This window comes from Pelecanus crispus, chromosome 7, assembly GCF_030463565.1.
Source record: "Pelecanus crispus isolate bPelCri1 chromosome 7, bPelCri1.pri, whole genome shotgun sequence".
NCBI lineage: Eukaryota > Metazoa > Chordata > Aves > Pelecaniformes > Pelecanidae > Pelecanus > Pelecanus crispus.
Window position 1 is genome coordinate 51827905 of NC_134649.1, and position 25607 is coordinate 51853511.

Sequence of the window (25607 nt, forward strand, 5' to 3'; positions counted from 1 at the left end):
CTCCCAGCCAATGCAGAACTGGTCCAAATAATATATTTGTCATTGTTTTATTCAATGCAGTTTTAAAATTTTCAAGATTGCAGCTAAATCCTTCTTCTGCGTGACACATTTTTCCTGACATTCAAGTCAGGCCTTTCCTGCTGGCTATGTTGCCTTCACTGTCCATCTTAGGACTGCAGTTCTTTGGCTTTGCCACATGCTATACAGATAAATTGTTGCTAGTGCACTGGGGGAATAAAGAATTGATGGCTCTGACATTTCTAAATGAGCACCAGGCAAAGAGCAGGGAGAACTGAGAATCCAGGTTCTTCTGCAAATTGTTTCTCCCTTTTCGGTGTTTCATGCATTCCCCATTTTCAGCTCTTTTACCTTGTTGATGAGGCTGGGATCACCCGGGCTGCTCTCGTCGTCTTCTGAACTCTTCTGTTCCTCATCTGATGTGACAACCTCCATCGGTATCACAGAGACTGGGCACACCTTGTAGGGCTCCGTGTAGGCACTGCAGAGAAAGAACAGACTAGCTCACTGGTGTTATTCGCAGACACTCACTATTGCTCAGACATAACAACTCCACACATTGCCCAGAGATAACCAGTCAGGGGGCACGGAATCCCTGCAGACCTGCTAGGCTTGGAAAGCAAGATTTCTCACGCTTTCGTTTTTTGCTGCCAGGTTCAACAGCAACCATATAGTCAAGTAGAAGGATCTGAAAGGAGCAGTGGCAAAGTAACTGAACTTGTTCAAGCTTCCCCAAAAGATCAATGTTCTGGCTCAGTCTGGAGCAAAAAGTTCATACTTAGTTGCAACCAGAACTGCTTTGTTCCTCCCTAGTCAACCCCTCAAAATGGATGCAGTAAAATCATATTACCATCTCAGTGCCCATTCAAAATGGAAGTTTGATATTGTAACAATGGGATTTCTTGGAAAGCATCAAAAGGATGAGAAAAGTGTAATTGTAATATCAATGGCATCAATTAAAGCACAAGGTATGCAGATCCCAGAATCCTTGAGTTGTTTCAAGGGAATCTGAATTCAGCTCCAGAAACCCAGAGAAAGCCATGAAATAAGAGTACTGGATCCGGTGTGTAATACAGGCCAGTGGCTTCCCAGCATTTTCTTTTAGAAAAAAAAAATCTTTTTTTAAAATTAAAATTGCCAGTGATTTCAAAACCTCCACAAAGCATGACTAGAGGTAGGTTCTCAAGATGGTGCCTGCCCTTTTCCTTAGAAAAGTGTCTTTTATTGCTGATCTGAATATGCCTAGCTCCAAATTCCAGATACTGGATCTTGTTAAACCTTTGTCTGCTGAATTGGAGGCAGTCTTCCAAATTTTGTTACTCTGCAGGTACTCACAGGCTGTATTCAGGTTGTCCCTTCATTTTGTCTTTTATATGAAATAGGTGAAGATCTTGGTGTCTTACTATGTCATGCCTCCTATCATTTAATCATTCTAAAATCTCTGAACTTTATCCAATTATCCGTTAGCATTATCCAATATACTAAGCATTTTAGCACCAGTTTTTACTACCAGTCAGTTTTAGCACTGTTCTTGGTACTGCAACACAATCATAGAATCATAGAATTGTTTAGGTTGGAAAAGACCTTTAAGATCATCCAGTCCAACCATTAACCTAACACTACCAAGTCCACCACTAAACCAATTAAGGGGAGAGTAATAATTTCATGTTTCCTGGCTTGGTGGCTGGATTATTTTTTAATGAAAGCAAATACTAGGAATCATTAAGGTTGGAAAGGCCCTCTAAGATCATCAGTCCAACCGTCACCCCAACACCCCCATGCCCACTAAACCATGTCCCAAAGTGCCACATCTGTCCGTTTTCTGAACACTTCCAGGGATGGGGACTCCCCCACCTCTCTGGGCAGCCTGTTCCAATGCCTGACCACTCTTTCAGTGAAGAAATTTTTCCTAATATCCAATCTAAACCTCCCCTGATGCAGCTTGAGGACATTTCCTCTCATCCTATAACTAACTACCTGGGAGAAGAGCCCAACACCCACCTCACTACAACCTCCTTTCAGGTAGTTGTAGAGAGCGATAAGGTCACCCTTCAGCCTCCTCTTCTCCAGGCTAAACAATCCCAGTTCCCTCAGCTGCTCCTCCTAAGACTTGCTCTCTAAACCCTTCACCAGCTTCACTGCCCTTCTCTGGACACGCTCCAGCACCTCAGTGTCTTTCTTGTAGTGAGTGAGGGGCCCAAAACTGGACACAGCATTCCAGGTGCGGCCTCACCAGTGCCGAGTACAGGGGAACAATCACCTCCCTGCTCCTGCTGGCCACACTATTCCTGACACAAGCCAGGATGCTGTTGGCCTTCTTGGCCACCTGGGCACACTGCTGGCTCATGTTCAGCCGCTGTCGACCAACACCCCCAGGTCCTTTGTCTTTGGGCAGCTTCCCAGCCACTCTTCCCCAAGCCTGGAGCATTGCATGGGGTTGTTGTGACCCAAGTGCAGGACCCAGCACTTGGCCTTGTTGAACCACAAGACTCAATATTCCAGCACTGGCAAAAGAAGTGCCAAGTATACCAGCGGTAACACCCATCTATTCCTACCTGACTTTACTGGGTTTTTACAGATTAGTAATTTTGGCCACGGTATCACTCTGGGAGCTTATATACAGCTTATACACGACAGTGGCCCCCAGCCTTTTACATTTCCAGGGATAGGTTCCAGCGTTCAGCCAACAGGGCAAGTCTGTTGGCCTGAAAAACAAAATCTGACATCTCCTTGTGTTCCAGTAGACATCTTGGCCAACCAGGTCAGTCTGTAACGTGGGCCTAGCTTACTCAGTGTGTATGATTTCTTTAGTTCTCATTTCCTCTGAAACATTATTAATTTGCTTTCACAGCTCTGCCTCATCTCTTTATTTTTCTTTGATCACCCAGTTGGGGATCCCAGATGTGAACAGATCCAAAGCTTCAAAGCCAATGCTAGAGGCTGGGCAAAGATGGGTTAATGTAAGCGGGAAGGCAACGAAGAAAGAGACTCCCAAGGCCACTGACCAGACTCACATTTCCTTTCAGAAAGGAAACTCCCTACATATGTGCATTCACTTCCAAGCTGCAAACAGGGCTCTGTCTCCCATGCAGGTGCAGCTGCCAGCCTTTCTTTTATGCTGCCAGCTTTTCCCTCATGCACAGGGTCAAGGAGCTCTCACAACCTGCCCAGCGCAATTGCCATGGCCGGGCAAAGGGCCAAGCAGCAGCACTGTTCCTCACCATTGTCTTCTTTTGTTTATTATTAGTGTCTGCAGGTTTTCAGTGTGGGCGGCATCAGGGCATTTCCGAAAACCTGCCTAGCTACAACAACAAAGGGGCCTCAGCACAAGTGAAAGCAACAGCAAGGCAGATGCAGGAATGGCTCAGGAGGCTTATTAATAGTTTAGCCAGTCTCTCCCCTTACTCACACAACCCTTCTGCAATTTATAATTGTTTGCCCCAGCAGACGTGAAATTAAGTCCCTCCCTCTCTCCCTCCCTCCTTTTTTTTTTTCTCTCTCTCTGATAAATGACTGCATTATGTTAATGTAAGAACACATTATAATTTGGGAAGAATGCCTCAGTATATTAGCCTGGTAATCATTATGAATGGCATTATTAAAGGCTCTTACAGTAGCAAAACTTGCCATATTGCTGAACTGTTGCATGGGCTTCATTTATAGCAGGCCTGCAGTCCAGTGGCACTGGCTTGTGTTTAAAGAGACGTCCCAAAATGTTATGAGTCTCATTTGCACATGGGATGGGCACAGGCATGTTTGTGCCACCCGCTCCATCCTGCCCTTCTCCAGCCACTCCAGCAGCACTCAGGTCTTCCCTTCTGAGACTGCTCTATATTGTCATAGAGTTCCTGGGCAGTACACCTTTCCTGATACCCAGGTTGTGTTTTACTCCAATGAATTCACATCCTTTCATCCATTTTATATGTCTGTGCTCTTGTGGTCTCCTAGCAATCCTAGCTCCTGAAGACTTGAACTGTGCCCAGGAACTGGCCACCAGATGAAGGTGCCCTGGGCATCTTGGTCTTCACTAATCCCACTGCCAAGTGTGTGTAGGAAAACACCAAGGATGCAGGGATAGGTGGCAGATGACTTCCGAGGCACAACAGGTTTCAGGAAATTTTATAAAAGGACGATATGGAGAGTAATCTTAATGCAGGGCAAGGTCTTACCCACAGAGCAAACCCTTCAGGTATGCCCAAACAATGACCGTAACTGCATATTAAGTCTTTTATCTTAGTAAAAGCTGCTGTGCACCCTGTGAAAATCACCTGGACATGTTTTAGCACTTTCTAAGAGACTGTGTAGGTTGCTTTTGATGTTGGTAAACTGCCACTATTGGAATTGCCACCTTCCAACTCGGTATTTGAAAACAGAAAAATAAACTGCTTTATTAAGATAATAGAGTCACCAAGATTAATGAGATGTAACCACTGATCATGACAAGAGTCCATCTCTAATACTAGGGAAACAGTCATGGCCAGCTTCGGAGTTCAAATGGATCCTGGCACTTTGTGTGACTTATAGGGCATATCTAAGTGCATGTAAGATAACACCATGCCAAATTCATTACCTTAAACTACACCTACAACAAGGCTAAGATTTTCTATAAAATTAACCATTATAATTATAGATAATATAATTTATAATTAAAAAATTATGCATCTATAGATACGTGAGTCATAAATGTTCAAAACCTTGTGTTTCTTTATTCTGCTAAATGACATTTTTCTTTAGCTCATTAAAAGCACTGCTAAATAAACTTACTGCAAGCTATAAACTTTAATGCAATGCAAGATGCTAATAAAAAGTGTGGGTGTGGAGAATAAGGGGAGAAACAGTCCCAGAGTTGGTAGTATCTCAATGGACATGGTAATCCCCGACTAACTGTCTTCCTTGTAGCAATGATACGGCTGAACCAGAGCAGATTGCAGACACATCATCTGCTGCTCCTCCAGCAATTGTCTGTAATCATTCCAAGAGTTAGCCAGCACAACAAAGGAAGCCATGGGCCTTCTGGGACAGTCTAACCTTAAATTGACTGAATAAATGCAGGAGGAGGCAGCGCAACAGAAGTCTTTTATTTAGCACCAGTTACATTATAATTAGCAGAGCTGCTGATAGGTACAGAGTAGGGAGAAGCTGCATAGATGCACTTTACTTGTTATCTACGTACCTTCACCTGTGAACACCTATTGGTACATCTGGAAAAAGGGGTTCTGGAGCCTACAGACTCTCTGGCTATCCTGTCCCTATAGTGATGTTTGCATTTGACCTCAAAGGGAAAGGATCTGTGGACTGAGCGGAGGATGAAGCCATCAAGGAGAGGGAAGCTGAACTGATCACTGTAATAGCACTAGTGCCTTTGTTAATAAAGTCAAGACACAAGTGTCTACCACCTATGATTCCTCCACAGCACAGGCTGGGACACGTCTGAGCACAGATGGTATGTGCATGGGACGTGAGGGAGCACTGTGGAGATACACAATGTGTGAGAGCTCATAGACTGACAGAGACTGACAAATACTGTAATTTGTCTAGCTTGAATGTGCCATTCTCAAAAAGATACTTGCCCTTCTTTTAATTCCACACCTATCCTTCAAATGACCTTGCAAATTCTAACCCATTTCTCAGCAATGACCACATAAATTCTTCAGGATTTTTAGAAGTTATTCAGTCAGCGTTAGTGAGATGTAATAATTTAACTGGGGGATTTAGCAGTGGCAAAAATACCCAGCCAAGGTTATTATAATAAAGGCCTAGGAAGAACATGTATTTTTGTTTGCATAACAACACAAATGCCCTTGGCCGTATGCTCATCTCTTGGCCACACACAGAAGTGATGTCTTGTATCCTCCTTTAGAGTCACCAACTGTCTCAAAAAAAATAAAAAAAAGAAAAAACCTGAGTTGGTGGAAATCTAAACTTAAGGCCTGTCACTTCCACTAGGTGATGTAAGTCCTTTGTACCAGTAAGGATCAGATAGCCTGCAGTTTGCTTTCAATGAATCTTTACATCAAGTGATGCCTCCTAAAGAAAGGCTCATAAATCTCACTTGCCTTCTGCTTCATGGTGTATGGTCCAGCAGTGGTCATGAGGGAAGAAGGGGAGTGCTCTTTCCTGTAAGGTATTTATATTAATGTATCCCTGGAACTCTCAGTTATGCTTTACGATACCTGTGAAAAATCCATCCTTTCCATCAAGTGGCTCTCTATACATCTGAAATGCAGCTGGTTAGTCTGTTAAGATGTGCTGGCAAGGTCTCTTCAAATGCCAGTGCAGTAGATCCATCACAGTGTCTATAAAGTATGATCATGTGTGTTAGGACAGACTTACAACTTATTTCTGACTTGCAGCTGAACCTGCTCAGACAATGTAAGTGTGCTAGAAATTTGTTGTTGGTCAGTCAAGAGCAATTAGGCATCTCCCTGAAGCAGTGAGCATTTGTGTAGTGTTCAGATGTTGGGCAGTTTTAGTGCCACAGTGATTCCCCCCCATGTTAATCATAGGGGAAGGAGCAGGCCAGCGAGAGACTCCTGTGACTGGACACATCTCCAGGGCAAAGCAAGTGTGATGTAGCCAGTGAGGACATCCAGATTCCCCCATCCCAGCTCCTGAGCTCCTCCTTCATTCTCATGTGTCCCTTCAGGGACAGGGGACTTCTAAATTGGGTTTCAGTATTCCAAAATGCAGTTTCTGGAGAAAGAAACTGGGTGGCTTATCAGTAATTACAGGAGTGTAACACACCGTCACCAGCCAGCATGAGTTAGCTTCCTCGGAGTAAACTGGTTTCTTTTGGAAGTAGATTTCAACATACTTTCAGTCTAAATAACAGTATGAACAAGTGCAGCACTTAAGGAACCTCTTCTATTTGAACCAAACCCGTAATTTGTCTCCATAAGGCATATACAGCATAAAGGATGATCCAAGCTAATAATACTCAGAGGTCAGGCAAAGGATACCTTGCTTAACGATTTCCAGAAACAGAGTCCAGGGTGTGCTCAGGTTTTAACCCTTGTGGCAGCATTCAGTTAATGACAAGTGGATTGCCTCCCTGCCTCCTCCTTGTTGTCTCTCACTCTACATCCCCAGTCAGTACCAGGACAGAGAAAGAGAGAAGAATATTTGACACTATCTTTAATAGGACTGGGGGGGGAGGGCAGAAGGACAGAAGCTTTTTTTCTAGAGATCCTCCTTATTTCTTTTCTTTTTGTCTGTTGCAAACTGCAAATTAGATGATGCAACTTAATTACTGCCAACATACTTGAAGGGCCAAAGAGCCCCCTGATTTATTTCCTGAAAATTTCTTATGGTTTCAAAAGTGCCTGCAAGTAAAGATCAAAGCAGTATTTGGTCCAGAATGTCACCACAAGCAGTAGAAGAGACTAGAAACCACATCCTTGGTCCCATTCCTACAGTGGAACAACTGTTATTAAAAGCTGGTTTTGCCAGTAATTATCAACACATGGCTCACTATATTCACTGTTTCCACAGAGTGGGAATAGGAAGTAAGTGAACTTTCTGGGTTTCTGGGGTAAATGCTGACTTCTGCTCTGCCTTTTGTGGTGGACATAATGTCTTTTTGGCTAGGATGTTTCATCCATTCATTAGTGAAACCATGGTTCTGGATTGCTAAAGGACAATTCTTTCAATTCTTTGCTAGAGGCAGGCAGTGGTGTTGAGTTCAGTTAGGCCTAGATGCACCAAAGCTCTGAAATGAATGTCAGTTATGACCCTAAATATTTTTCTGTGTGTATTGGTGACTGCATTGGCAATTATTTGCCCTGAGTCAGCAAAGCAGGTTTGTAGGAGCTACCTGGGAAGGTACAAACAGTTACTCTCTCTCCATGGGGTACGTCCTCTACAAGTATAACCTCCCTGAAGCCAACTGAGTGGTGATGAGCTTGACACATCAACTCAGAATCAGATATGCTCAGTTTACAATTGACTAATAAACTGCTGCCATAACCATCCCATCCACAGACCCCAGCCTGTGCCCATTCTGACTCCTCCGTCACAGGGATCTTAGCTCATAACTGGATATAATGTACTGGATGCAAGAGGGAGACCAGAATCTCACCAGGACACATTGGGTTATGCAAAGCCCACATATATAAAATCCTCTCCACCCAGTGGGGAGGGAGGAAAAAAAAAAAAACCCCAAACCAAAACAAAACCCCAAACCCCTCTATTATTGGACCAAATGGATTGAATACAACTATTTTCTACATGCAGTATCCCTTTCCCTGGCTTTATTTCAAGTCACATGCCCAGCAGTTACTAGTTCAAACTCTGTCTTTCTCAGACAGTGACATCCTTATTGCAAAAAATTAAAATCATATGCACTCAATGCAATGCTGGTAACTGGGAGAGGCAAGGGGGTGCTGAATGACCCTGTTTTATTAAAACTGATTATTTATTTTCTTGTGTCCATTTGTAAATGATTTTTTTAATTCATTCTGCAAAAGGAAAGCTCATTACTGAAGGAAATTAAAGTCCAAATGCATTTAAAGCCAATAAAAGGAAATGCCTATTAGTGCAGCATGTGTTTAGCCGGTCAGTTCCCTGTTATGGCAGATCATCAAGGCAAGTATTGCTGCTGAAGTCTGAAAAGGGCAGGAAAGACATGATGTCTGCCAATAACGCACGTAGCCTGACAAGGCAAGGTAACACAGGGATAATCACATTTCACAGTCTGAGGCATAAGTGTTTGCCTGCCAAGGCCAGAAAAGAGTTCTTCCTCATGCCACAAACATTTCAGTTAGAATTTTGCTCTTTCCTGCATTTGTGTGGTGCAGGATATAGTGGAGGGGAAGAGGATTTTCGGCCAGGTGCATAAGGCTTTTGCTCTGTTCTGAACAACTTTAGGGACAAAACTCTTCCACCTTCAACCACTGCTCCTGGAGGTGCTCACAGAGCAATGGTGCTGGTGCAGGTCTAGTTCTGGAAGGGAGTGCAGGCAGTGAGGAGCACACAGGATTTGGGCTCCATCTCGGGGAATGTCCTCTGGCCCAGCCTGGGCCAGCGTAAGTAGAGGAAGGGTAAGAGCAAGCCTGGCAGAGAGGTTTCACTAGCCATGTCCCAGATGTGCTGGGATGGATGGGCTGCTCTGAGGCACCTGCACAAACCTGCACAGCCAATCCACACTTCAGGCTGAGCCACATGTGCCCCAGGGTGCACCGCTGCCTGTGAGCACCATTCCCTTCCCCAGTCCTGCGGCTTTAAACCACTAGAAAAAACAAAACAACGGTAAAAGCTGGACATGCCTGAAAACAAAATACGGCGTCCTTGGGCCTCAGACAAGTGGCACACCCGCTCCCTGCTCTCCCAGGCACGCCAGAGAGGCGGTAAGCTGTGGTGGCCTCAGCTTGTGCTCAGCCTGGCCCTCCGGCCCTTGTCCTGCATTTCCTGTAAACAGGGAACACTTCCTCCCCAGAGATGACCTGGCAATGAACTAGTGAGGGCTGACGCTCGGCCGCACCGCACCCAACGCCCCACCATGCCAGAAGGTACAATGGGGCGGCTGATAATACATAATAGGTTATTAAAGGCAGCTCTGCCCTTTATAGACTCCTTTGAGCACATTATTTACATCAAAAGTCAGCCACCACAGAGCTTTTACTTTCATTAAATCATTAGCTTCATGGGCACACAGAACTCTTCTATCCAACAGCACCAGCAGAGGTTTTCCTTAAGGCATCAGCACAGCTCTTATGCTGCTGTATTTCTTCTTTCCCTTGCTAAATCACAGCCCTGTTGTTCTCCAGCACCCTATTGTTCCCCATCTCTGGTAACCTTTTGCTACGTTGCATCCTTGCAATGCTTCGAAACCTGAACTGAGAGGAGCAAAATGAAGACCCAAATGCTTGGCAGTGACAAAAGTCTCCTTTTTGTGTGTGAAACTCTTCTTCCTTCCCAGACCGTGCAGGCCATACATCTGCACCATGTTGAAACTTTCCATACTGCTCATCTGTCAAGGGACAGAAGATAACAAGGAAAACATCCACTAATTATCAGGATGGGTTTCAAGTGATTTGCTGAGCAGCCCCTAGTCATAGCACAAATGGCCTCTGACAATGAAACCATTCAGCACTTTTGCCCTATTCTCCTCTATAAAATTACTTATCTTAGTGACAGTCTAACTTTGGATACTGTGGTGTAAAACTGGGAGGAATTCACCCGGAATTTTATATTTATACTTGTGATCTTTGAGCAGAATAATACCCTCTGATTTCACTCTGAACCCTATGAAAGTCTTACTCCTCTCAAAAATCAGTGACAGAATAAGCCCACCACCTAGAACTGCATTAATAAGGAGAAGGAAAAGATATCTCATGTAAGAAGTGACCTTCAGCTAGTCTCTGATGGCCATCTCAGAGTATGAGAAGTACACCTCTGTGTGGAGACCACTATCTGGGAAGCAAAGCTGAAACCCGTGCCCTACTGCAAATTCTTTGTTATTATCTTCAGCATGTTTCTTAACTTCTTTGTGCTTTGGCTGTCATTTGTGTAAAGTGGTTAATCCCAGAGCAATGTCATGTTTAACATACAGGTAACACTGAAGGCTTTGGACACTGTAGATCCCTACCAGCGTCTAAAACAGAACTGCTCTGTCCATCTCCCTTGGGGCACAGTTTTGCTTCTGTTCTTCCCGTTGACTGCAAACTAAAAGGGTTTTCACAATTATGGTCTGGTCCTTAGGTCAAAGAAGGATGGGTACCCCCAGGATCATGCCCATGCTTATTTAAGTTAAGGCACAGAGTAATGTTTACCTTCTTGTAGCCAAGCTAAGATACAGAAATCTACCTGGAGCCCTTTAACAGTCATGTTTGCTAGTGTTGCTGTTCTCTGCTGGGGGTGGGGGTTCTTGAGTTACAGGCTCTCAGTTGCTTTCGAGCAGCCAAGCTGGCATGACTTCTGCACCAAGGCACACACTGGAGAAGAACACCAACAATGGAAGATTTAGGCAGCGCTACTTGCCCAAGGAATTGCAATTTATAAAAAAACCTGCAGATAGACACTTCAGAAAAAGGTCTGCATAAATCATTCTGTGGGAGTTTTGCAAGTGGAGCTAGGCAGAACAAAGGCATGTTTGTAACACACAGTGGGCTCTCCTGGAGATGCCCAGTGTTGGTGGACTGGTTCTGCTGACTCACAAGCATAATAGTTTTCAAGTTCTAAATAGGTAAGAATCTTGGTCCAGTTTCACGGCTGCACAAGGAGGTTATTGACTACACTGAGCTACACAGAAATAGAATATCTTTACAAGTCCTGTTCCTTAGTGTCTTCAGGTTCGTACAATACAGCAACTGCTCTGTACTTTTGCACATACAGTCCTAAAACTGAGAGTACAGCTGGGACTACGCTATTGGTTCTGGAAGCTAACCTGGACTGACATGTGATTAGGTGTCAATTAGGCAAATGTGATCATTACAGCAGTGAATGGATCCAACTCATTATTATCCTTTCAGAAGATCCAGCTTAGTGTAATTCTTAAGTGATAGTAGAAGTGAAAACTCAAAGGAGGATGCCAGCTTGGAAATGGTGTCAGTGAAATGCAAACTGAACTTGAATCGATCATCATTTGCTGCAGCCAGGATTTTTAGTGATCTACTTATTAATAGAAATCTGAATTCTTGGCACCTAATTCCAAAAGACAGCAGAACTGGTGGAAAACAGAGGGCTCGATTTTGTGGTGGGAAACATTCTTGGATTTTTGTAAGCTGTTCAGAGTTGTGTCGGGAAAAGACTTAAAATTAGTATTCCTAAAGCCTTTTAGATAACAGAGAAAATGATACTTCCAGAGCAGGTAATGACAGTTTTCAGGGTTTTTTCCTTCCTTTAAAAAGCAGATTTTATTCTTAAATTAGGAAAAGTAGCAGTAACACACCACTAATACTTCACAAAGTCTGAATCTGCTACGATACTCGGACAATATATCAATTTCTTGCAAGTACTGCCTTGCATAGAAGTGAAGTTACAAACACCTTGCATGATAATGAGTCCAAATAAGAGAATTCTCTCTAAGCATTGTTGTAGCATTACTGATCTCAGTTTCATTCGTGCATAAGTAGAACAACAGTTGGTTATGCACATGGAGGAATAAGGGCAGAACACGGAATTTCAAAAGTGATATTAGGAACAGTAGGATACCCGTGGTTTGTAATTGCCATTTCTGAAGTGGAAACGACACTTGTAATGTATGGCTTTAAGGTGTCCCTTTCAATGCAGTAACAACATCAGTCTTTCACATCCAGCGGTACAAGAGTGCCCAAGTGTGCAGTGTGAGTGCCTTCAGTAGCAGCTGGCAAGGGGATCTCACAGTGCTTACATATTTCTGTGCTGCAGTCAAAGAATTAACCTTGCAGTTACTCGGCATAAACCCTTCGACATGTGCCTCGGGCTGAGAATGGTACTGAAGTTAGGGGGGAGTTAGGGGAGAGGTATAGGAACAGTGGATGCTGATAAGGTGTCAAACTGCATCCCAGGCTGCCAACTCTGCAGAAAAAGAAAGAACGAACCAGTAGTTTCCATGCAGGATTGCATACATGTATATGTGACTGGCTTCAACTTACGATAAATCAAAACAATAATTTGGTTGGACTCTGTCAGGCTTTCTGAGGCTTGATGAATGATTTTAAGGTTCGAAATTATTAATAGATCCCCAAAGTAAACTTTATGGGAAAAAAGCCATAATGAGGTGGATTTATAGGATGAAGTTCAGGTGCTAATTTTAAACCCAAGAATTTTGATTTAGCTGAGGCCCCAAAGTGATATTTAACATATTCAGGACAAAATATTGTAAACCTATCCTTTGAAATTCAAGCCCTAAGATCCACATTCTACATTTGCCTCGAAACAGCCAAGTCCATCAGTTGCTAGAGCAATGCAAGAAGGTAAAAAAATACTGCCTATTTTGATCTGGATGCTTGCTTGACATCAGATTTTAATGGAAAGTGGAAAGAATTTTTCATGGCACTCAAGTGGCAGGTAGATTACAACAATGACACAGGCACACAAAACCTTGGTGCTTGAAATCAGATATTTAGCACTCCTGTATCTTTATTGTTCAGCTCCAGACTGGAATGCTGACATAAAAAAAGTCCCAAAGCTTGAAACCTTAATGTTAGAGGTATCAGGGAATCTCTTTAAGTGGGGGCTAGAACTTTCCTCTGCTGCATGTATTAAGGCAACAAACAAGTCTAAATGCCTAGACAGACAGACAATTTGTGGCAGACTTCCTGACCTAGGAGTAAGAAGAGTAACGTATGCCTTATAAACCATGAAGGAGCAAGAAAAGATGAGGAGTGAGCTCTGTTATGAAACAGCACCCCATGCAATAAGGGTAGAGGAACAAGCCTCAGAAGCATTTTTAGGTAGAGCCTTCCTAATTCCTTGAGAGAGCTTGAGAGTGTTCCTCTGTCCCCCCAGATCAAACGACCCCGTGCTTACACCTCCTGCACAGGCTAAACTAGTACTGATTCTTGCCATCATTCTTCAAGTGGCACCCTCATTGACTTCGCTGATGTGGCAGAGCGCTCTGCGCAGACCAACGTTGAAAGTGCAGCCCAACCTTCTGCTCTGGGGGCGAGCAGAAGCAGCCGGCAATGTAAGCAGCATCAGAAGTGTCAGCCCAGGGAGCTTGTGTAATGATGTGGCCAGAAGCCATGGCCCAGTTATGACAGCTTGAAGCAGGAATACAAAAGACAAGAGCTGGCCCTCATCAGGCAATTTTGTGTGGCTTACTCTTACTTCTGTCTCTGTAATAAAGCGTTCTATGTGCAGGCAGATTTAGGATTTGCTCCACATTTATTGGTTCACCTCCCAGGGGGCAAAACTCTCTGTATGTCTATATTACAGTCAGAGATCTGGCAGCATAGCTGTATTATGGAGAGTCAGTCTGTGCCTCCATTACCATTTGACCAATAAAGCTAGTGTGCGTGGCCTGGGTCCTCAACCTGAAACTAGCTCAGCACCAGAAAAGCAAATAGGTTTTGCCCATTTAGCTGTCTGAATGGGGTCAAACAAGCCCCTGGAACAATGTAGAGGAAGAGTACATTGCCAAGGTCAAGGAGGAGGATGGGACTAGGCAGTAGTGGAATAGATCAGGTTAAATTATTTTAACACCATAGTCTGGGCTTTAATGTGGCTGCACAAGGTCATGGGGCCATGGGGGATATACATCCACCAGTGTGTCTGTGTCCTGGTGTGTGCACAGTCCTGCTTCTCTCTGCAGCGTATTCTGCAACTGCTTTGTGCTGTTTACTTTTCAGAGGGCACCGTGGGCAGAAGACCAGTGTATCATACAGTGGATCAGAAAGGAGACCAGTGCAAGGAAAGGTAGTGTCCATATGAGCCATGGAAAACGCAGTGAAGCTGCTTACTCTGCAGATTTGAAAGTATCCAGGTATGCCCTGTTACCGTCTTCTGTTGTGATTCTCTGTAGCTGCCCTCGGCCTACTGCATCCAAGCATGGCTGTTAGCATTCCCTACTCTGGGAATGAATGTACACCGGTAGAACAAGAGATGTGGTAACCCGAGTGCTTCACACACTCCCAGCGGGCTGGCTGCTGGACTGTCAGGGGGAGGTAGCTGGCTGACATGGGGAAATCACTGACATGCTCAACAATCCCTTTGCAGATAGGCGTTGCTGTACAAACTGTGGTGGTTTTTTGCCACTGGCAAGAAAGGTTGTGAAAGGTCAAGAGGTAACTCTAACCACTCTGAAAAGATCTTGTCTGGCCATACGGTATAGCATGATGCTTGCAGCAGGTACACTGTTCTCTGCCCTAAAAAATCTCTTCACTTATAACTGAAATGAATATCAGTATCTTTAAGTAGGGGATGCTCCAAGACTTTCCAACAAATCTTCCCAACTCCCCATCATGGTCCCATTCTCTGAAGTCCCTGGCCTGTCACACAGATTTCACGTGTGCCATGTTCATCTATGTGAAAAGTCCTCGGATACCTTTTAAAATAGCATCCTGCTATAGTATTGCCTCTCTTTATGCCTTGAAGCTTTTTGGTTGCATTGTCATCCCATTCACCCAGCTTTTCATCTGACACACTTACTTTTACACAGACTCTTGACAGTCAAACACTCTGAACTCCTTCACAGCTTAAAGCAGTAATGAAAAAGGTATTTTATCTGCTGTGTGTAGAATGGCAAACTGATTACTGCAGAATCTGGACTGTTAGTTCACGTTGTAGAGGACGTTACCAGGAGACAACTGTTTTTCTTTGCTGCAATACCTGAAGCTTAGAAATTTATTTTTGAGCCTCAGAAAACTGAAAATAAATTATTTCAGGTGTTCTAGAAATGAAGCAGAACTGTGCCCATTTTCGGTTGCCCTGAGACCAAAACCTGTAGGTATTTCTTTCTTCCTATGGCTAGCGTTTTAGGCACTGGGTTGTGAGAAACTCAGAATCTAACTCCCAGTGCTGACTGATTCAAAGCGATCTGGGACAAAAAACAGACCCGGGAGAAGCAGAGACTGGGTTTTCTATATCTTAGGCTACAGCATATAGGAATTTCCCTTAAACTTTGTCAAAACAGATATATAGTTCACATAGAATGCTTTTGTGAATGTTTCCCTTTTGGAAAATATTTCAGCTCACTCTATTTTCAGGTGCTAGCCCAAATTATCAGTCAAATCATGAACAGCTGTTCAGATCCTCAGAGGTACAAATCAACAGAGCATACCAATGTACCCCAAATGAGCATCTGGCACAGTATCATTTTCTCATTCAGATTCCACTTATATAGTCACTTTTCTGACTATGACACATTTACCAATGTTTTTCTGACTATGAGTTCTGGATCCAGTTAGAAAAAGATGATACATTTTACAAAGAGAAACTGTCTGATGACATGGCACATATCGTAGATTGGAGATCAGGGGTATGTTACTGATTATTCTTTCTTTGTTTATTTTTGGCAGTGTAACCTAGTCACTAAAACTTGGAACCACAGTCTTTATGTTCTATTTTCATTTTATTGCCAGTTCGTTATTCCATACTTTCCACGGAAAATACGCACAGTAAGTTCAACATAATGAACACCATGCTGCCCTGCAGGACTCTTAAGATGGAGGGGGAGTTGTCATTTCCCTGTGCTAGCAGGACCAGCTGCTTTATCAGCAACAGGCGGCCAGCTCTGGGAACAAACCAGGGGAAAAATGCAGTGAAGCTAGGATCAGAAGGAAACCTGTCTAGATGACAATAGTAATATTCCCTATTAAAAAAAAAAAAAAAAAACCAACAGAACAAAGTATTTTTGACTGGTGTGAGATTTTACAAACTTACAACTTACTGTTGTCAGCATTACTCCATCTATTTGTGTTGCCAGAGCCACAGAGGAATTTGTACAGATTATACGAGCTTTCTTGTTATCGACCAAAATGTCCTTCACTGTTGAGGGCCATTTTCATTGATGGTCAGCCGTGGCCAGAGCCTTTCTGAAGCAGTGGTAGTTTGTGCTAAATGTGTCTTAGCCTCATGCCAAGACATCCTGCTACTGGGAAAAAGTTGGGGAGTTTTAGATAGCAGATCCCTTGAAACACAGGATGAAAACTGAGCTGTCTGTTGCTCTCAGGCCAGCATATGCTTGTCCTGTCATTTAGTCGTGGGGTAGGAAAACATTGAAAAATGCAAATCATCTTTTTCCTGCATCATTGTAATAGTGCTTCTTAGTGCTGGTGTTGCAAGGTTCCGTGACCTCAGGCAATGGGAGGGAGACAGTGTCTGGAATGCCTCTCTCCCCCTCACAAAGACCAGGCCTGAACAAAGCGGTGCCCAGTCTCTTGGGTTTTAAAGTTCCTGAGCTCCTGCAAGCTGGGTGTGCATAAATACCTCCCTATCAGAAGGGCAGGGAGGTTTGGCAGCTTTTCCTATCAGTTTTCAGAGCGATCTGAGGACATATGAAAGGAACTGACACTACTAAGAAACCTCTTATCTTCATGGCTGTCCTTCCAGCAGGGATTCCCTTTGGACTTGAAAGCACATATCGGATTTGAGACTCAGCTACCCTGCAGCCTTACTAGGAAAACAAATGGAGCTCCTGGAATTCTAAACTAACCAAGACCTTGTATCTGGCTTTTCTTTCCTGGCGTTTGGGGGAAACATGAAGTGAACTGAATTTTCTTGTGTTTCAGAGATTCACCCAGTTGTTAAAGCAGAATATTTCCAGGAGAGAAACAGAGCTTAACTGCTAATATGTAGGGCTGAATGAAAGTGCTCAGTGGCTCTCCTCTGTCTCCTAAAATGTCAGTTTTAGTTCCCAGATTAAAATTAGAGCTGGCTGCAGTTTTGCTTGGCTGAGGCTTTTTTACTTGAAAAATCAGGCTTGGCATGATTAAAAATTGCATAGATTTGTAACATTTGGCTGGGATTCATCTATTAATTCATTCTACTTCCCCCCCCCCCCCCCCCCCCCCGCCAATATTTCTGGAAAATCAAAACCATCTTAATTCTGCAATTCAAAAGTATGTTTTAGTTCAGAATTTACTTCAGTATCTGTATCTCTTTTTTTTTTAACTTGCAAATGAAACAATCAGAAAAAATATTGGGAACTACAGAATTCTTTATTTTGTATTTTTTTTCTTGGACTTTTTAGTTAGGCACACATATTTTATTTCTCTTGCAGCCACCGAAACAATGTTTTTCCTTCGAAATGCAATCAAATGGTAATTTTGTCATCTTACTATATGTCACCCTCACTGTGGCTCTTTACCCTGAGTGTATTCACTGTGATGTGTTTTTATTTCACTGCCACTGTCTGGATTTTTTAAGCCTGACTGTGAAAGCAGAAAGCTTAAAGGAAACATTCTGAGGTGCTCAGTTTTAGCTCACATATTGTCCTTATCTATTTAAGGACCAGAAGATCTGACTTCCAAGATGTATTGTACTGCATGCGGTCCATTACTTTTGAAGGTATGTGTGCTAAGGAAAAGACCTTTCTGAGCTAATAGTCTAGCCAACTCTCAGAACTAAGAATGCAGTCTGATACCTGAAATGTAGGAGGGTCAACAAGCCTTACTGAGAAAATTTCATCAGAAACACCAAACTAGCTATTCTTGAATAGGTCCGCCTGCTTAGAGGGCCCATCAGGGAGACGCAGTGGGTTAATACCCGAGTTTTTGGCCCAAATTTACTGAATGTATTCAAGACATAAGGACAAACTGCCAACAGACTGAAGAGGTATTTACTTTGAGACAGCTGAGAATGGCTGGATGGAGGCTGCTGAACACAGATCCAAGCAACTATCACTGTCTCAGTCCGTCAGCACCTAGCTGTATTTCCTTTGAGAAAAAAGGTCTGAGGACATCCCTGTGATACTGATAAAGCCGGTATAGCATGAGTCAGACAGAGCACCAAAAGGCATTCACTGATGATAGGTCTAAATCTGCTTGCTCTAGGCCTTTGAAGGATAGTATATAATTAATCCAGACAATTACTCAAGTGAAAGGGTCCTTTTATAAGCTCTTTAAGAAAGGTCTTGGCAAAACAGACAGTGCCTCTTAAATATTTTCTTCCACCCATTAACTCTAATTGGTCGATTAAGATAAAATTAATTTTGTTGTATGCCACTGAACAGCAAATCTTTAAGGCAGTTTTTACATTAACCCCCCTTGGGTCCTGTAAAAGAAGAATTCTTGTAGGATAATTAAAAATGCGCTGTACGTTATAAATAACTTTGCTGGGTGGCACAACAAACCGTAAACTACCAGATTAGATTTGCCTTTAAAATGCAATAGCATTCTGTTGGCTTTGTTACAAATCTAATCCAGAGATATACCCCATATCACTGAACAGTGGATTCTGGAAAGGCTGCAGAATTGTAATGTGCAATCTCTCGTTCAATAAATCTCCTCAGTAGGGCTTGGGGTGGGGGTGGGAGAGGAGAAAGGCATGCGTAGAACACTCACGGACAGTAAAAGACCTGACCATTTCAAACAGGCTGCATCTCGCCAATCGGCAGTCTCATCACCCTGTCTGCAGTACATGCTTTTTTTTTCTGTGTGGTGCTAGGAATGCTGAAATCACACCAATATCACTTGTGTGCCTCATAAACATCATCCAGGGCAAATCTGCAATACACAGCAGACTCTCTCCTCTTGTGTAACCCCACTGAAATATATTTCTGGTTCATATAATGGAAACAGAGAAGACAAAGAAGTCTACCCAGGCTTATAAGCCCTCAGGCCATGAAGATGGCCACATGAACACATTCCTCCTTCTCTGCGCTGTAAATTGATCAGAAAAGTAGCCATCAGAGTGGAGTCCAGCTGCTAATAAAACCAACATCTCCCAAGGACTGGGGACCATTTCCTGGGAGGTGTATGGGACTGTGATTCCTCATAAACAAAGCCAGGGCTGGATCCAGCATGTTGTGGCTGAGCAGTGGCAGCCCTCTGAGGCCGTGCTGGGACGCATCTGCGGTGTGTGCAGGACAGTGAGGTGCAATGCAAAGCTGTGCTGGGGTAGCACACTGCCTTCCTGACTACCTATCCTGTCCCCCAACTTGCATGCCCAAAATGAACCAGGACAAGCAGCTCCATGGATATGAGGAAACAGGAGAGCGGTTATGGAGCTGCTGTAAGGTTGTTGAGAACTAAATCTGGACAATGTATGAAAATCTTTCCCTCTTCACTATCAATATGACATTACTGATACCGTCCAGAGACACTTCTCAAAGGTGCTTGTTTGAAAAGCTCCGCCATCAAAAAGCATTTAGTAGCTGTTTGCTGCCTTGGAAGACAATTCCCCGCCCCTCTAATGCCTGACAATACAAGGTGAAGCATGCCTTGTGCCCAGACCTGAGCAGCAAGGGTTGTCTCCCGCAGACTGCTCCCTGCCTCTGAGCAGCTGGAAGTCCTGCATTAACCACTATCACCTTCTAACTCCCTGTGGCAATTCAGACAATACTAAAGTAAACAGAAATAAAGACATGACTCATGTCAGAGCTGGCTGTGGCTATTGTCAAGAATTTCAATAGGCTGTGCACAGCCTGAAGTCAGAGTATAGTAATGGGATCCCTTGCTCTGCAATGAACTCAGAAAACTTTCAGGTTTATGCTGCAAAGTGCAACACCTGGTGAAAGCTGCTGAGATTTTATTTTCCATCATGTTCACCAGACCACAAGTGAAAATGTCTCCTTCCCCTGTCTCTAGGCTCAATCCCTGATCCTCCTTCCCTCTGTTACAGCATTTTTATGGGAATTTCTCCCATCTACAAGATCCACAGTGCAGCACGTGTTCCACATTGAGATAAAGAAAAGCTATGTATAGATTTATATAAGTTTTTAAAAATAATTTATGTTTCTTTAAAAAACCTCTCACAATATGTGATCACCATGTTTCTCCTTGGCTTAATGACTGTCAGCGGAATTCCACACAATAGACCCATACAGGTCTTTAAGGGACCTGAGCCCTGTTAGTAGACCACTTCTGTGCTACCACCATAATTAACATTATCACCAGACCTGAGAAGCGCTTGACCTATAACAAGGAAATTCTCTCTCTTGTGAAGCTTCTCATCAGTGCTATGGATGCATGCTAGCTTAGTGTAGGCACAGAGCAGGGATTTATGGGGAAGAGAACTAGGAACTGAGTGGAATCAGCAGCCAGGATTTGTTTCTCTGAGAAAGCAGGAAGAGGAAAGGATGGGAACATCTGTCCCAAAACAACTACTTGAAATCTAGGCTAAATCTGTAGCTCAGGGCTTAACTTTCCTTCCAAGTCCAGATGCCTTGAGAGCCTGCTTTGCCTAGGTTTGTCTCCAGGTCCAGTCTAGAGTTAACTTGCTTCTACTCCAAATGCGGGTTAAAATAGCATGAACTAGCATCGGCAGCATTGCTATTATTGTGTACAGCAGTAAGCCAAAAACCAGTTTGAACAGTGTTGAAAATGGGGATCTTTTTTGGATCTCCTCTGACAGCCATGCCTATACTGAGCAGCTTTAGCTGGGACACGCAGAAAAAACAAAGCATGAGTTGATTTTATCTTCTTGACAAAATTCGCCTTGAGTTTTACCCTGAACAAGAAACTATGGTAACTGGGCTGCTCTTTGGGATGAGAATAGTATTGATATGGGCAGCACATGGGCAAGCATATTACAGAGCAAAACCCACTCTTCAGCTAACAAATCATGTGGTTTTCTTCTGCCTCTACCTTCTAGAAAATGTCAGAAGCATCTGGAAATTTGGTGCTGCTTCCCCTTTCACAAGTCCTCTTTGTGTGTAAGGTTCTTTTGCTTCTCTCTTTAGAATTCTTCCCCCTCATTTGCTCTTTGTTGAGGCAGAAACAACCAGAGCCTTATAGTTTCCTTAGGGTCACAGTTCAACTGAATTAATTATCAATGGAAGGGGCAGGTTGCATCTGTATTAAAAGCAATCAGGTGCTTTGGCTGTGCCTATTGCTGCTGCTGCATTTATCCAAGGAGTGAAAAGCTTCAGGAGTTTCTAGTGGCCATTCTCTGTGCTCACCTGATGCAATACCACAGCTGTATTTCTTAGAGCTCATCAAAACGGTGACATTGCTGTTAGGATTCTCCTGCCAGCTGCTTACCAGCACACTTCAAATGCTAAACCACTGTCATACCTGCTTGTGCTACTTGCTCAGACATTACCAAGGAGCCCTAATCCTTTTCTGATCTTTCTTTGCCAAAGTGATGATTCCTGCTTGGACCCACTCTACCCACTCTTTTGCTTTCACAGAGAGCCTTTGCACTGTAGAACTGCTGCAGGAATCGGGCATCAGGGGAGAAACAAGTCCTACATAGACAATAACCTGCCACACTCTCAGGGAGTGCTTCTGCAGAACTTTTGATGTGCAATAGAGATAGTATATGGGATCAGTAAATGCACAAATTTAACGACCACTCCTTCCCTGGGGCTGGGAGTTCAGTGATAACAATAAAACTGATGTGCAACTATAATTACTGTCTTGGAAAGGCTTTTTGTTCCCTTTCCCCAGTGATGTCCCCAAAAAATTGGTTGTGTGCTGGGATCCGCAGTGTTAATGTGCCCAGAATGGCAGGGAAAACACAACTTGCAACACGAATTACTTGGGAAAGCAGCATTGTCAACTGCAGAGGGCACATCTCCCTTTCTCGCTGACGGCACTGAAAAGTCCTTACTTGGTCAATGACCTTAGGTCAACTCACTGTATCTGGCTGTTTTACCTCTTGCCCTTTGCCTTACTTAAATCAGGTCACAAATTGGGACTTCCCTTCCAAATGCTATATAAACCCCAAGAGATAGAGTAGTGGGAAGATGTTTTTGCATATGGCAAGATGCATTCACTGAAACCCATCAAAAAGCTTGATTCCGTGCTCCAGAGAGTTGCACACGATGTTCCTGACAGAACCACAGGCAAAACCTCCACCCCAGCATTAGCTCCACTGACTGTCCAAACTTGATGTGCCTATGGAAGAATGACCAGCTGGAGGGCCAAGCTCAGCTACTCATAACTGCATTCAACGTAGCAGGGAATTAGCATCTGCATGTTCGTGTTTTAATGACAATAACCTTCCAAACAGACTGTGTTTTGTATTTAAGGACTTTTGAGAGCTACATAGTTCAGCCATAGACACGGGATGGCACAAGCTCTAGAATTAATTCTCTAGCATGCAGACTATCTCCTCTTTTACTCTATGTTTTTCTTTCTCACCCATTTTCTTACATAGGCTTTTACAAACACACCTATCTATGACTACAGCACATGGGGCCAGTGATCACTAGAGGGGAGGAAGGTTTTGCCTACTTACCCTCTTATTAAAGAGTAAAAGTCTTTAAAGGACAGAATGGTAATAACATTTATAAAAAAAGAAGTGCTTTCTGCTTACAAGCAATAGAGATCTGCAGGGCCAGACTCTTTATCTCAGCCGTCTTCTGTAAAATCCTTTAAAGTCTTTGTTGATTGTCTGATTAATATTTGAATGAAAGGGATCTCTAACCAATTGTGAAGAGACTTCCTAAACTCTTCTAATATCCTTTACAGAAACCTTTCCAGCTCTGTCACACTCTTGGAATGAGTTTAAGTGTGTGAATTTGAAGTAGCAGTAAAACAGACCACCCTTTTAGAAACTGTTCCGGTTTCTTTTCTAATGGGACAACAGAGTTGTTTTATGAACCACAATTATAGCTACATTTTCTTGAATGACAGATTGAATATGTGAGCCACAATCTTCCAAAATACTTATCTCCAGAACGTTTTGGCAATGAGGAAAGTCTACAAAGGCTAATGATTATGGCAGGCATTTGAAGGCAGACACTCTTGCAGGCTTCAGTCATATCATGCTTGGGGATTAACTCTGTGGTGTGGGTATTATTTGACCTACTTTAGAAGTTAAATTGTTTCAAATGTCTTCACTAACTGAAAGAAAAAGAAAATGGAGGAGAGCAGGGAGAAGAAATTGACGAAGAAAATCTGATTTGTTCAACTAATTTAAAGAAATTAAGAGGTGGCATCTTCAGCTTCCCCCTGTTTTAATGAGTGCAGTTGCATCAGGTTTAATTCAGCTCACTCTGCTGGACTTCACAGAAGAACAGTCCTGAACATTTGCTTCTGCCCTTGTATGCATCAGACTTTCAAGTTGTGCCTCTCTGCTCTGAGCATTAAATAACAGCCTAATAGGTTAATTGGCGCCCTTACTGAGCCTCAGTTCAGCAAGTACTTGTCTGATTTTTAAACATGTTGGAGATGTGGATAAATAGCGGAGCTGAATTCCACATCAGCCTTTGATAAAGAGCTGATGGATTCTTTCAGCAGTTATTCTTCAAATCATACCAGGTACATTTATTAACCTCACGAGTGTTTCTCCCCAAATAAGCATCTCTTTGCCTGCTTGCCTGTCTGTCCTTCACTACAGTATCTGAGCACCTCTGACATGCTGCTACTTTGACAAATCTAGCAGTATCGCTGTATCGGGTTTTCCAAGAACCTTCTTTTTATTTGGAAACTTACTGGTCTTTTATGTAGATTAAAGCACTGTGAATTTCCTCAAGGTTATATAAATGACATTGATTCACAATTATAACAAAAGATATATAATATTCCTCTGTATTTCTTTTACTATTTTAAATATGACAACACTGATTGTCCTTTCTTGGTCATTACTATTTTGGTGTAGTAACTATTTATACTGAAGCTTCCATTACTTAATTATCTCTAGACTTTCACCTTATCTTTCATATGCTGTGCTTAGATACCACACTGTGCCTCTCTAAGAGTTGGTGATTTAATCTTACATAACGTATGTGCTTCTCATTTGAAGGAGCAGAGAGAGCCAGGAATATGACATCTTGATTTCATTGGTTAAAAACATGTGCTATGTGGGAGGACATTCACTCTAATGATTTAAATTTCACCTTAAGCTTAAGGGCATATGAAGGTCTGAGTAGCATGTTATTCAGACCATTTTTAGGCAGAGAATTCATGTTCTAAGATGTTTATTATGCTCAGCTTTTGTTAGGCTTTTTTTTGTGTACGTTACAGAAGGGTAGGGAGTAGGCAGTCATACAGACTGTCTCTGGCTGCAGTCTTGGAGCTAATCAGTGACTGATGACCTGCAGGGAGCAGAGAGCATATAAGTGGCATAATTTGATAGAACATAGGTTGATGAATCCAGTGGTGAGGCAAGGGGACAGATAAATACTCACTGGAGGGGGAAGTAACTGCTCATCCACTGGATTTTTCTCCTTTTAAAGGAGGGGGATTTGCATTCTCTATGGCCCATCAACCATAGCCAGTGGTTCTACTGCTAACTGTAATATGATTTTGGTGTACATTTTGGAATTGGTCTGCTCTGATGTAGTCCTTGTGATTTTGCATGTAGGCCTTGCAGAAGCCCAGACTGACTATGGCTATGCAGAAAGAGGATTGCTTACAAAGCTTTGCACGTAACTGCTTACCCATGAAGCATCCTCTCCAATGCTAGCACTTCAGATGCTGGCACTGTTGTATCAGTCCTTAAGCACCTGTGTGTTCCTGCTTCAGTCTCGCCAAATTAAATGTGTCACTTGCTTGACACACATAAACCATGGTTTTTTTCCTGAGTTTCTACTAAAGACATTTTTTTCTCCATCTTCTTGAAGAAGCGCATCCCTTGGGAATAAAACACATTTAAAAGGAATAGGATACTGAAGAGGTGATCAGCTTTCTTGATTGTACTAAAGCTGAGAAGCATCAGATAGGTGCCATGTGTCTTGAAAAGCAGTGCAAAGTTGGAGCCTTGGGAGTAATTTATAGGCATGAGACTGCAGTTCTAGGGACTTATTAGGAATTACCACAAGCCTTGGTGTAATTGCACAGAGCACTGGAATCCCCACACTGGCCCCCAAGAATTCACTTGAGAGTCAGCGTCTGAACAAGTCCTGATATTGGTTAAGTACAATAATCAGACTGAGGTTCTTCTAGTATGTATCGATGACCATTTTATGTAGAAGGGTATAGGAATGTACAGGTAACAGCAACATGGGCTTTTAGCTCATTTCTTATGAATATTCAGCATCACAGTGGGATTAGCTGTGGAACTGCAGGTATACTCCTTTTATTCCTCTCTTCTCCCTATATTCTTTCCTCTCTGGATTT

The 25607-nt window shown here is 43.0% G+C and overlaps 1 protein-coding gene across 1 annotated transcript in view; it reads right to left on the reverse strand.

Annotated features, from left to right (window-relative positions):
• FGD5 (FYVE, RhoGEF and PH domain containing 5) overlaps positions 1-25607 on the reverse strand; it is a 96759-nt gene that overhangs the window by 64855 nt on the left and 6297 nt on the right. The window contains exon 2 of the mRNA XM_075714408.1: positions 370-499. Coding sequence (XP_075570523.1) covers positions 370-499 — 130 coding nt within the window. The remainder of the gene's footprint in view (positions 1-369; positions 500-25607) is intronic.